The sequence below is a fragment of the Nerophis ophidion genome, linkage group LG29, assembly GCF_033978795.1.
Source record: "Nerophis ophidion isolate RoL-2023_Sa linkage group LG29, RoL_Noph_v1.0, whole genome shotgun sequence".
Classification (NCBI taxonomy): Eukaryota; Metazoa; Chordata; class Actinopteri; order Syngnathiformes; family Syngnathidae; genus Nerophis; species Nerophis ophidion.
This window is the reverse complement of record NC_084639.1, coordinates 12,891,082-12,904,622: the sequence shown is the minus strand read 5'-3', so window position 1 is coordinate 12,904,622 and position 13,541 is coordinate 12,891,082. Positions and strand designations below refer to the sequence as shown.

Here is a 13,541-nt window from a genome sequence, read left to right as displayed (position 1 = left end):
TGGCATCAAACACGTCTTTCTGTGGCATCGTCGGAGAAAGTTGTACATGCAAAACAAACTATGGTGAGTTCAAGGATCGCTGAAATTAGTAGGATAAAACGGCGCCTAACAAATACTCTCATCAGTGAAGCATTTTTAATACAAAAAGTGGGATTCCTCCCAGTTAGTAAAGTTTTTGTCATTATTGTTCTGGTACAGAAACTATATCAAAACAAACAAACAAAATGTTTTCCTTCATTTTATGCCATTTTCACACATCTCTGAAAGAGGTCCAGGGAGCCAGGAGCCACTAAGGCGGCGCTAAAGCGGCTCTAGAGCCACGGGTTGCTGACCCCCAACCTAAACCTAATCATAAAACCTTAAAACAATAAAACTCAATCAATCATAGCCTTTCTACTCGGTACTTTTGACCACATACACTAACCTAGTGGTTAGAGTGTTTGCCCTGAGATCGGTGGGTCGTGAGTTCAAACCCCGGCCGAGTCATACCAAAGACTATAAAAATGGTACCCATTACCTCCCTGCTTGGCACTCAGCATCAAGGGTTGGAATTGGGGGTTAAATCACCAAAAGGGACAGGGTGGCGCAGTGGGAGAGTGACTGTGCGCAACCTGAGGGTCCCTGGTTCAATCCCCACCTAGTACCAACCTCGTCACGTCCGTTGTGTCCTGAGCAAGACACTTCACACTTGCTCCTAATGGGTGCTAGTTAGTGCCTTGCATGGCAGCTCCTTCCATCAGTGTGTGAATGTGTGTGTGAATGGGTAAATGTGGAAGTAGTGTCAAAGCGCTTTCAGTACCTTGAAGGTAAAAAAGCGCTATACAAGTACAACCCATTTATCATTTATTCATCATTTAAAATGATTCCCGGGCGTGGCCATTAATGCTGCCCACTGCTCCCCTCACCTGCCAGGGGGTGGAACAAGTGGATTGGTCAAATGCAGGGAAATGTAAATTTCACCACACTTAGTGTGTGTGTGTGTGACTATCTTTGGTTAACTGATAAGTTAAAACTTAACAGTTAAAATTTAACAGTTAACCTGCGTTAGGAAAATCATAGTTTGTTTTTATATGTGGAGCAATTTTACTGGCAGTTTACGTATGTTACCACGTTAACTGTTAGGATACTTGTGAGAAAGTTAGCATACAAATGTCGTATGGAAGTTTTTTAGGTAATGTTGCATGCGAAAACCTATTTACTACACGGTACTTTTCCACCAAGTGACTGTTAACATTTACAATGGCTTTAATGCACAAGAGGAATTTCCCTGCACACACACACACACACACACACACATATATATATACACACAAACACACACATATATATGTATATGACTTAGCTGGCAATAATTCATGGCACACATGAGAGCGTTTGAATGGAGGTGAGGTCACACACAAGCCAGCCCCACGCGGGGAGGGCCATTAACTGGGATGCCCTTTGCTGCTCCTGAAGTAAGTCCCTGGCTGAGTCATAATGCCTTTTCGGGGGTCTGTTTTTTTTTATATAGTACATTCAGGTTTTTGTTGCAGTTGACTTTGTTTTTAGGCGCCAATTATGCACGACATCCTAGAAAAAAAGCTGCTTTTGTCAGGCTTGCCACTGACAGTATTTCCTGTCCTTAGTTCCTGTCTCTTATTTTGGTTCAGCTTCCTGTTTACTCAGTCTACCTGAGTGCTTTGTTTCCCCTCCCCCTGATTGGCACCTGGCCACACCTGGTGTCAATCAGCCCGCTCCAATTTGTACCTGCTTTGTCTTCCAGTCAGTGCTGGATTATTGTCTTGTCAATGACTTCCGTTTCATGTCGAGTCATTGCAGCGTAGCAGTAAGCTATCTTTCGGTATCTGTTTGTAGCTTACAATTTTTTGTTCCCTTCTTCCGTTTCGTTTTCACTCTACAAGTAACGACTTCTGTTTTTCTGTTTGCTACCCGCTAGCTTCCACGCTAGGCCCCTTTTTGTTTCTTGCTAGCTTCCATGCTAAAGACCCTTTTGTTTGTTATCCGCTTCGTGCGCGTCCTTTGTTAGTACCCTTTAGTTTGTTCTTATTCTAATATTTTTTTAAATCATGTTTTCTTGCAAAATGCCTCCCTCCTTCTCTGCATCTTGGGGTTCGTCAACAACAAACTCTGACAGTTTTAGGTTTTTTATTAAATGCTTATGCTCAGCATTGTTCTATTTCAACACTAAAGTATATCATATATTATATTACATCATAGTTCTATCCATCTTCAGTTTATCCGAGTTTAGGTCGCGGGGGCAGCAGCCTAAGTAGAGAAGCCCAGACTTCTCTCTCCCCAGCCACTTTGTCCAGTGCAGTGGTTCTTAACTTGGGTTCGATCGAACTCTAGGGGTTCAGTGAGTCGGCCTCAGGAGTTCGGTGGACCCTCTGCAGCTGAGGTCAAGACACACCCAACTCATTGTGTAAATAAAAACTTCTCTCTATCGGTGTATTATGCATACCCCCAAACAATTTTCCCTATCTAATCGAATCTAATGAGTGGTGAAACCCATTGGAGGGGAGACCCATGTTGCCTCTTCGGGCTGTGCCAGCAGGGCCCCATGGGCACAGGACCGCCGTCAAGCCCCACCACCAGGCCTGGCTCCAGATGGGAGGCCCCGGTGACCCGCGTCTGCGAATTATAATCCTTCTTTGTGTCTTTTCATAGAGGTCTTTGAGTTGTTCTTTGTCTGGTACCTCACCTGGCACCTGTTTGTCTTGGGAGACCTTACCAGGTGGCATAGAAGTCCCCCAGACAACATAGCTTCTAGGATCATTAGGACACTCAAACTCCTCTACCACTCAGAGAGGAGATTACATGATACTATATTGCATAATATGTTGTTACATTACATTGTTCTATTAAAATGAGAATATGATTGTTACTACAAGAGTAGTGTATGTGGTAGCTGAAACTGTCATTTCTGTATTTACCGGCAGAGGTCGCCAAAGGATAATACAACTTCCGTTTCTTACATTAATCGCACTCTTCCATGGAATCCTGCATATATGCTAAACTAAATATATATATTTATATATAGCCCTGTATATTATTTTTTGTTTTTTTATAAATATGTTTTGTTATCCTTGGCCATTTAATTTACATGTGTGATTTCAAAAAGCGCCTCGATTGATACTTGACGAGCATTTGGGATTCTAGCAGTTGTAATGTGGGCTAACATCCAGAAGATGGCAGCATTGTGTAAACGGGGGAGAGGAGATCAGTAAAAATGACGTCACTTAGTAGGTTTAAGACCATCCATCCATCCATTTTCTACCGCTTATTCCCTTTTGGGGTCGCGGGGGGCGCTGGCGCCTATCTCAGCTACAATCGGGCGGAAGGCAGGGTACACCCTGGACAAGTCGCCACCTCATCGCAGGGCCAACACAGATAGACAGACAACATTCACACTCACATTCACACACTAGGGCCAATTTAGTGTTGCCAATCAACCTATCCCCAGGTGCATGTCTTTGGAAGTGGGAGGAAGCCGGAGTACCCGGAGGGAACCCACGCATTCACGGGGAGAACATGCAAACTCCACACAGAAAGATCCCGAGCCTGGATTTGAACCCAGGACTGCAGGACCTTCGTATTGTGAGGCAGACGCACTAACCCCTCTGCCACCGTGAAGCCCGATTTATGTAAACAAAGACGACCATAGGATAGGAGAGGATTGAAAACTATGATGCTGGGCTTCAAATTTGGATTATTTATGGAACTAGTTACGCGGCCCGGTGCAACGTTGTTTATAGCAGTGGTCCTCAACCTTTTTTCAGTGATCTACCCCCTGTGAACATATTTTTTAATTCAAGTACCCCCTAATCAGAGCAAAGCATTTTTGGTTGAAAAAAAGAGATAAAGAAGTAAAATACAGCACTATGTCATCATTTTCTGATTTATTAAATGGTATAATAGTACAAAATATTGCTCATTTGTAGTGGTCTTTCTTGAACTATTTGGAAAAAAAATTATACAAATAACTAAAAACTTGTTGAAAAATAAACAAGTGATTAAATTATAAATAAAGATTTCTACACATAGAAGTAATCATCAACTTAAAGTGCCCTCTTTGGGGATTGTAATAGAGATCCATTTGGATTCATGAACTTAATTCTAAACATTTCTTCACAAAAAAATAAATCTTTAACATCAATATTTATGGAACATGTCCACAAAAATGTGTATTGCATTGTTGCATTTCTTTTCACAGTTTATGAACTTACATTCATATTTTGTTGAAGTATTATTCAATAAATATATTTATAAAGAGTTTTTGAATTGTTGCTATTTTTAGAATATATTTTTTTTAAATCTCACGTACCCCTTGGCATACCTTCAAGTACCCCCAGGGGTACGCGTACCCCCATTTGAGAACCACTGGTTTATAGGGTTAGGCGCAAAAAGTCTTCAACTTCAGCCTAAACCCTTTCGGTCTGCAACATTTTCAATTTATGAATGTACAACTGTTTGTTCATGTAAAATTGTTTGTTTATTTTGTTGACCACTGACCGAAGAAATAATAATAAACTAAACTAAACTAGTGTGAGCATATGGCTTTACACTTTGTTACATTTTGCATTCTGTTTTAGTTACTTTGAGTTGCGCTGTTTTGTACTGTTTCTGTACTTGTTTTGTTTATTATTATTTCTTTATTGTAAATAAATGTTGCATATTATAAATAAAGGATTATAACATTTAAAAAAAAAAAAAAAAGATAGGATAGGACAGGGGTCACCAACGCGGTGCATGCGGGCACCAGTTAGCCCGTAAGGACCAGATAAGTCGCCTGCTGGCCTGTTCTAAAAATAGCTCAAATAGCAGAACTTACCAGTGAGCTGCCTCTATTTTTTAAATGTAATTTATTTACTGGCAAGCTTGTCTCGCTTTGCTCAACATTTTTTATTCTAAGAGAGACAGGACTCAAATAGAATTTCAAAATCCAAGAAAGTATTTTAAAGACTTGGTATTCACTTGTTTAAATAGATTCCTTTTTTTTTTACTTTGCTTCTTATAATTTTCAGAAAGACAATTTTAGAGAAAAAATACAATCTTAAAAATGATTTTAGGATTTTTAAAAACATAAACCTTTTTACCTTTTAAATTCCTTCCTCTTTTTTCCTGTCAATTTAAATCAATGTTCAAGTACATTTTTTTTATTTTTTATTGTAAAGAATATTAAATACATTTTAATAAAATTCTTCATTTTAGCTTCTGTTTTTTTAGACAAAGAATATTTGTGAAATATTTCTTCAAACTTATTATGATTAAATTTCAAAATAATTATTCTGGCAAATCTAAAAAATCTGTAGAATCAAATTTAAATCTTATTTCAAAGTCTTTTGAATGTATTTTTAAATTATTGTTCTGGAAAATCTAGAAGAAATAATGATTTGTCTTTGTTAGACATATAGCTTGGTCTAATTTGTTATATATTTAAACAAAGTGCAGATTGGATTTTAACCTATTTAAAACATGTCATCAAAATATTAAAATTAATCTTAATCAGGCAAAATTACTAATGATGTTCCATAAATTATTTTAATTTTTTCAAAAAGATTCAAATTTGTTAGTTTTTCTCTTCATATTTTTCAGTTGAATTTTGAATTTTAAAGAGTCAAAATTGAAGATAAACTATATTTCAAAATTTAATTTTAATTTTTTTCGTGTTTTCTCCTCTTTTAAACCGCTCAATTAAGTGTTTTTTTCATCATTTATTCTCTACAAAAAAAAACTTCCGTAAAAAAGAAAAAAAAATGTACGACGGAATGGCAGACAGAAATACCCATTTTTTTATATATATATAGATTTATTTATTAAAGGTAAATTGAGCAAATTGGCTATTTCTGGCAATTTATTTAAGTGTGTATCAAACTGGTAGCCCTTTGCATTAATCAGTACCCAAGAAGTAGCTCTTGGTTTCAAAAAGGTTGGTGACCCCTGGGATAGGATTATCGGTGCAGAGTCAGAATGTCCACAAAAAGAAGATAAAACAAAAGGGAAACATTAAAGAACACAAAGAACATTACACTTAAAATTGATACACTTGAAGACTGTGGTTGGCGTTACCAACCAATAATGACGTCACAAGGAGTGTTTCATTTACTTCAAAACCAAAATATACAAAATATATAATTCCTCTACAGAGCATTATGAACCCAACTGACTGATTCTCATTTAAAAATACGCCACAAAATACATTTGTACTACTTTCGCTTACTTTTGACTGTCACAGAGAGACAGGTGGTACTGTGGCCATCTTGGAAATTGGCGGTGCGTTCGCTGACAGTCGGACTTCCGACGCCAAACGGCATTCTTGTTCGCTGCTTTGACTCGAGAGTCTTTCAATTCCGATGCCAACTGAACGCACCTAAGAGGAACATCATCCTGCCTTGCCTGGGTCGGAACACCGGAGCTCGGGGGCTTGCCGGCGCGGGTCGGACACTGTGACCGGGCCGCCGAAGTCATGTCTGCGCCGGGCTTCAACAACGTCAACGGCGCCTTCGACCACAGCCAGAAGCCGACGCCGAATGGTGGAGCTGCTGCCCACCGCCAGAAGGGTAAAAGTAGGCCGGATGATGTTAGCCAGCTCGCTGGGCTTTAGCATGCTAATGCTAAATGATTTTTTTTTTTTTTTTACCGTTTGTCCCTTCATGTACATGTGTTTTATTTGCAGCTTAACTCTACATTGACAACAACGGCAACACGATACTTGTTGGTTTAGCTCGACTAAGCTAACGGATCAGAGTAGACATCTGCTCACATTAGCCCAGCATAGATGGTTCAGTAATTAATGTAACACAACATATAAGTTATTAAATAATATCGCAATTGTTTCCCTTTGAGACGATAACCACGCGTGCACCAAAACAACTTATTGTCATCATTACACTGCCCTACTGAGCAAGCAGCTGCAGCTCTAAGTTCATAGAGTGGGACGATATCAAAATCTCACGGTACGATATTGTCACGATATTATTGCATCTGGCTTCACGGTGGCAGAGGGGTTAGTGCGTCTGCCTCACAATACGAAGGTCCTGCAGTCCTGGGTTCAAATCCAGGCTCGGGATCTTTCTGTGTGGAGTTTGCATGTTCTCCCCGTGAATGCGTGGGTTCCCTCCGGGTACTCCGGCTTCCTCCCACCTCCAAAGACATGCACCTGGGGATAGGTTGATTGGCAACACTAAATTGGCCCTAGTGTGTGAATGTGAGTGTGAATGTTGTCTGTCTATCTGTGTTGGCCCTGCGATTAGGTGGCGACTTGTCCAGGGTGTACCCCGCCTTCCGCCCGATTGTAGCTGAGATAGGCGCTAGCACCCCCCGCGGCCCGAAAGGGAATAAGCGGTAGAAAATGGATGGATGGATGGATGGATTATTGCATATATGTCTAAAAAAGACTTAAAATACATGCCTTAGTTTTTTACTAAGTGCTACATACCGTATTTCCTTGAATTGCCGCCGGGGCGCTAATTAATTTAAAACCACTTCTCACTCCTGCGCTTACCAAAGGGATGCGGTAAAAGCAAGCATGCGCTAATTATTTTAAAACCTCTTCTCACTCCGGCACTTACCAAAGGTATGCAGTAAAAAATTGAGTGTGATGTAAGCTTGGACCTTAAATCTTACTGAATAGCTCTTAATCGTCTTCCCTTTATGCCAGGGGTGTCAAACTCAAATACAGAGTGGGCCAAAATTTAAAACTGAACAAAGCCGCGGGCCAAGGTTGAACAAATTAACCTTTTAATAGGGACCCAAACAAGTTTTGCATTGAATATTGAATAAGCAAGGCTTATATAACTTTATAGTGACATGCAAAATTGAGTTTCAAATAATAATAACAAAATTTAAAATATATCAATGGCATATCAAATAACATTTAAATAAAAATGTAATGTCTCTTTTCTATTTGCAGCCTTCTGAGGTGAATATCAAAATAAACTTTTTCCACAGGCCAATAATACATTTGAAAGTAAAATAACTATAAGGAATGAATGAAACATTCAAGCCTTGAAAGTAGCAAGAGAAAGTGAATGAATAAAACATTAATTATTGCTCAGTTTGTTACACTGATTTGCTTAAACAACGCTTATATAACCTAATATTGCAAAATCAACTTTCAAAAAACAAACTAAAAAACATCACAGAAATAAAATGTAAATAAATGTAATGCCTCTTTTCTATTTACAGCCTTCTAATATAAATATCAACATTAACTTTTTCCACTAGCTAATAAATTTGAAAATAAAATAATGATGTGGTCGGGGTTTGTGGGTGGCGGGATTTGGTGGTGGATATTGTCCCGGAAGAGTTAGTGCTGCAAGGGTTCCAGGGTATTTGTTCTGTTGTGTTAATGTCGTGTTTCGGTGCGGTTGTTCTTCCGAATTGTGTTTGTCATTCTTGTTTGGTGTGGCTTCACAGTGTGGCGCATATTTGTAACGGTGTTAAAGTTGTTTATACGGCCACCCTCAGTGTAACCTGTATGGCTGTTGATGAAATTTGCCTTGCGTTCACTTGTGTGTGTGTGTACAAGCCGCATATATTTTGTGACTTGGCCAGCACGCTGTATGTATAGAGGAAAAGCGGACGTAACGACAGGTTGTGGAGAATGCTAAAGGCAATACCTTTAAGGCACGACCCCAATATTGTTGTCCGGGGAGAAATTCGGGAGAATGGTTGCCCCGGGAGATTTTCGGGAGGGGCACTGAACTTCGGGAGTCTCCCGGGAAAATCAGGAGGGTTGGCAAATATGAGTATAAGCGGTGAATGCGGTGTTACAGCGGCATTGCCGCTGTATACTCCTGGCGGTCCAGCTCTAATGTTAATTTGATATTGCCTCAAGGGCCAAATGAAACTAGACGGCGGGCTGATTTCAAATTACCGGTATTGAAATCAGCCTCCTCCATTTTGAAAATGATGACAGGGGAAGTGTCACTGGTGACGTCACGAGTTTGACCAGGCGGTAATACTAAGCATGCGCTAATTATTTTGGGAAGCGAGTTTGACCCGGCAGTAATTCAAGGCAGGCACATACTATATGCCCTGTGGCAATTCAAGGAAATATGGTATGTTATGAGTAAACACTCTTACACAAACCTAATGATCAAATATTTAATCCTATGTATTAGATTAGGGGTCTCAAACTCAATTTACCTGGGGATGCAGAGTCTGCGTGAGGCTGGGCCGCAAGAAAAGAAAATATTGTAGCGTCCTGTAAGAGTTAGTGCTGCAAAGGGTTTTGGGTATTTGTTCTGTTGTGTTACGTTTGTCATTCTTGAATGGTGTGGGTTCACAGTGTGGCACATATTTGTAAAAGAGTTAAAGTTGTTTATACGGCCACCCTCAGTGTGACCTGTATGGCTGTTGACCAAGTATGCAGGCATTCACTTGTGTGTGTGAAAAGCCGTAGATATTATGTGACTGGGCCGGCACGCAAAGGCAGTGCCTTTAATCCTATGTATTAGACCTGTGTTTTTCAACCTTTTTTGAGGCAAGGCACATTTTCTGTTAAAATAATCTGGTGGTACACCACCAGCAGAAATCACTAAAAAACGAAACTCGGAATACAGTAAAAAGTAGTTTTTGCAATTGTTGGATATGACTCTAAAGGCCTACTGAAATGAGATGAAAGATTCGTAGATGAGGAAAGTTAGCACTAGAAAAAAAAAAGGCGACGGCAGTGGGAGAGATTCAGATGTTATTAGACACATTTGCTAGGATAATTCTGGAAAATCCCTTATCTGATTATTGTGTTACTAGTGTTTTAGTGAGATTATAAAGTCATACCTGAAAGTCGGAGGGGTTTGGTGACCGCCAGTGTCTCTGATGGAAGCCATGGAGGAGCCAAGAAAGTCGCAGCTACCTATTTGACAGCTGCTGCAGGAAGAACAACACAAACTCCGCTCATGTCTCCGGTAAGAGCCGACTTATTACCACACTTTTCTCACCGAAACCTGCCGGTCGACATGAGGTAAAGAAACATGTTCGCTTGACCGCTCTGTTCCATATTAAAGCTTCACAACAAACAAAGAAACACTGGCTGTGTTTTGGTTGCTAAAGGCAGCTGCAATCCACCGCTTTCCACCAACAGCATTCTTCTTTATAGTCTCCATTATTAATTGAACAAATTGCAAAAGATTCAGCAACTCAGATGTCCAAAATACTGTGTAAGTATACGATTAAATCGGACGACTTTTAGCCGTGAGTGGTGCTGGGATAAAATGTCCACTACAACCAATAACGTCACAAGCACGTGTGAACATAAGCGTCATCATTCCGCAACGTTTTCAACAGGATACATCGGCGCAAAATTTAAAATTGCAATTTAGTAAACTAAAAAGGCCGTATTGGCATGTGTTGCAATGTTAATATTTCATCATTGATATATAAACTATCAGACTGCGTGGTCGGTAGTAGTGGGTTTCAGTAGGCCTTTAAAGCATAACCAAGCATGCATCAATGTAGCTCCTGTCTCAAAGTAGGTGTGCTGTCACCACCTGTCACATCACGACCTGACTTATTCAGGCTTTTTTGCTGTTTTCTTGTGTGTAGTGCTTTATTTCCTATTTTGGTGGCTCTTTCTATTTTTTTGGTATTTTCCTGTAGCAGTTTCATGTCTTCCTTTGACCGTTATTTCCCGCATCTACTTTGTTTTAGCAATCAAGAATATTTCAGTTGTTTTTATCCTTCTTTGTGGGGACATTGTTGATTGTCATGTCATGTTCGGATTTACTTGGTGGGCGCCGTCTTTGCTCCACAGTAAGTCTTTGCTGTCGTCCAGCATTCTGTTTTTGTTTACGCTGTGGCCAGTTCGGTTTTAGTTTCGTTCTGCATAGCCATCCCTAAGCTTAAATGCCTTTTCTAAGAGGTACTCACCTTTTGTTTATTTTTGGTTTAAGCATTAGACACCTTTTTACCTGCACGCTGCCTCCCACTGTTTTCGACATCTACAAAGCAATTAGCTACCGGCTGCCACCTACTGATATGGAAGAGTATTACACGGTAAATCCGCCGAGCTCTAGACAGCACCGACACTTAAAAACAACACATCATTTGCAGACTATAATGACTGGTTTACAAAAAAATATTTTTAACCCAAATAGGTGAAATTAGATAATCTACCACGGCACACCAGACTGTATCTCACGGCACACTAGTGTGGCACGGCACAGTGGTTGAAAAACACTGTATTAGATAGATAGATCTTACTTTATTGATTTGTTCAGGAGGGTTCCCTCAGGAAAATTAAAACTTACTACAATTAAATTACAATTTATTTATTTATTTAATTCAGGGTTTTCCACACGTTCATTTATTTGTGACGGCCCGCCACGAAAGAATCACGGCCGCCACAAATAAAATAAAAATAAATAAATATATATATATATATATATATATATATATATATATATATATTTTTTTTTTTTTCCCGGTTTTGACTCGCTCGACCGCTCATAAAAGAAATGGGACTTTGTCTGTGAATGGAGCTTGCAGTTACATATTTTATAAATATGTAAATATTATATAAATATGTATATAAATACTTACATAAAGTGTTGTAATTATATTCCAACTCCGCGTTCTTCTTGGTCATCGCCGCCGCCGTTAGCTATCGCGATATTTTTAGGCCATATCGCGATATGCTATATCCATCCATCCATCATCTTCCGCTTATCCGAGGTCGAGTCGCGGGGGCAGCAGCCTAAGCAGGGAAGCCCAGACATCCCTCTCCCCAGCCACTTCGTCTAGCTCTTCCCGGGGGATCCCGAGGCGTTCCCAGGCTAGCCGGGAGACGCAGTCTTCCCAACGTGTCCTGGGTCTTCCCCGTGGCCTCCTACCGGTTGGACGTGCCCTAAACACCTCCCTAGGGAGGCGCTCGGGTGGCATCCTGACCAGATGCCCGAACCACCTCATCTGGCTCCTCTTGATGTGGAGGAGCAGCGGCTTTACTTTGAGCTCCTCCAGGATGACAGAGCTTCTCACCCTATCTCTAAGGGTGAACCCCGCCACCCGGCGGAGGAAGTTCATTTCGGCCGCTGGTACCCGTGATCCTATGGTCTGGAAAATACAATATATTTATATTTTTTTGTTCTGAAGGAATCCAGAAATTATGACCCAAGATTTGTTTCATGAAGTCACTCACGCTCTGTGTAAACAGCAAAGAGGAAACAGGTTCAACGACAAAGTGTGGTTGTGTCGCTGTGCATTCTCTGCATGGAGTAAGATGAAGTGTTAATTGGTCTCAAAGATGGCTGCTTTGGGTGTAAATAATGATATAAGCTTCTATGATATCCATTATTTGCACTTTTGATTTGTTTTTGTTGCACTAAATCAGTCGTATGCTATGTTTTGTTAAATGTTTATACATGGTAATGTTACTGTAGCAGAAGGAGTGCTTTTTTCCCCATAAATGGTTTGTATTCAGACAAGGCAAGTGCAAAAATAGTTTGTCATAACCGATGACTTTAGACAACAACTCTCGTCATTCTCTTTTGGTGTGTTTGTTTTCATCACGCCGTCGTTTTGAGCTAAGCTGAGCGTTTTGTCAAGTGTTTCTGGACTGTTCTTCATGTCGTGTTGTCAAGTGATAGAAAAGAATAGACGCCTGAAAGTCACTAGCAACGACTCAAGCAAGGCAACTTTTTTTATATTGCACGTTTACAACAATTACTACAAATTTAAAATTGGACCAAAGTTCTTTACAGGTTAAAAAGCATGGAGCAAAAAAATAAAAATAAACAAAGAACATAAACAATGCATAAGCTAAACAAGAGAGTGCAAAATAAATAAGGTGAAAGCTTTTGGATGAAAAGTATAATGCAAGATAAAAATAATGAAATAATAAAAGTACGACAAATTGAAAAAAAAATACTAAAGCGAAAGGGGGGATGGGGAGGACTACAAATGGTGGCCTAGTGGGCGGGCTCAGCTCAGGTTAAAGGCCAAAAGATAGGTCTTAAGAAGGGTTTTGAAGGCCCCCAGGCTCTGGGCTGACCTTCGTAATGTGGAGGAGAGGCTGTTTTAGAGCTTAGGGGCGGCAACGGAGAAAGCTCTGTCCCCTCTGGTCTTTAGCCTGCATCTAGGGACCGCCAACAGCAGTTGGTCAGTTGACCTTAGGGCTCTAGACGAGGTATTATGGTGCAGAAACTTGGTCAGGTATTGCGGGGCCAGGCCATTTAGGAATTTAAAAACAATTAAAAGTTATTTAAAATCAAAGCGGTGACGGACTCGTTGGTTCTTGTTTTGCAGAGTAGCCAACAGTTGTTTGGTCTGTCTGATTTTTTTATTATAATCCAAAAAAAGGATTTCCTCTTTTGTTGGTTTAGCTTCCATTGTGCTTTCCGTCTGCAAAGATGCTGATATCCATGCTCCCACCATCTCTCACTGTAAAGTTATTTCGAGTGACATAAAAATGCCACCGCAAAGTAGCAGCATTGCGGCAATTACAAAACCCGAAACCAGTGAGGTTGGCACGTTGTGTAAATCTTAAATAAAAACAGAATACAATGATTTGCAAATCCTTTTCAATTTATATTCATTGGAAT

The 13,541-nt window shown here is 40.1% G+C and overlaps 1 protein-coding gene across 4 annotated transcripts in view; it reads left to right on the top strand.

The window, feature by feature from the left end:
* Positions 1-6,270: 6,270 nt before the first annotated feature.
* The window catches only part of sec24b (SEC24 homolog B, COPII coat complex component), a 54,218-nt gene continuing 46,947 nt past the window's right edge, over positions 6,271-13,541 (top strand). For 3 of the 4 annotated variants that reach the window (XM_061891571.1, XM_061891569.1, XM_061891568.1), the window contains exon 1: positions 6,271-6,566. In XM_061891571.1, the coding sequence (XP_061747555.1) occupies positions 6,467-6,566 (100 nt within the window). In that variant the 5' untranslated portion in view covers positions 6,271-6,466. The remainder of the gene's footprint in view (positions 6,567-13,541) is intronic. The other variant, XM_061891570.1, reaches the window with a different exon arrangement.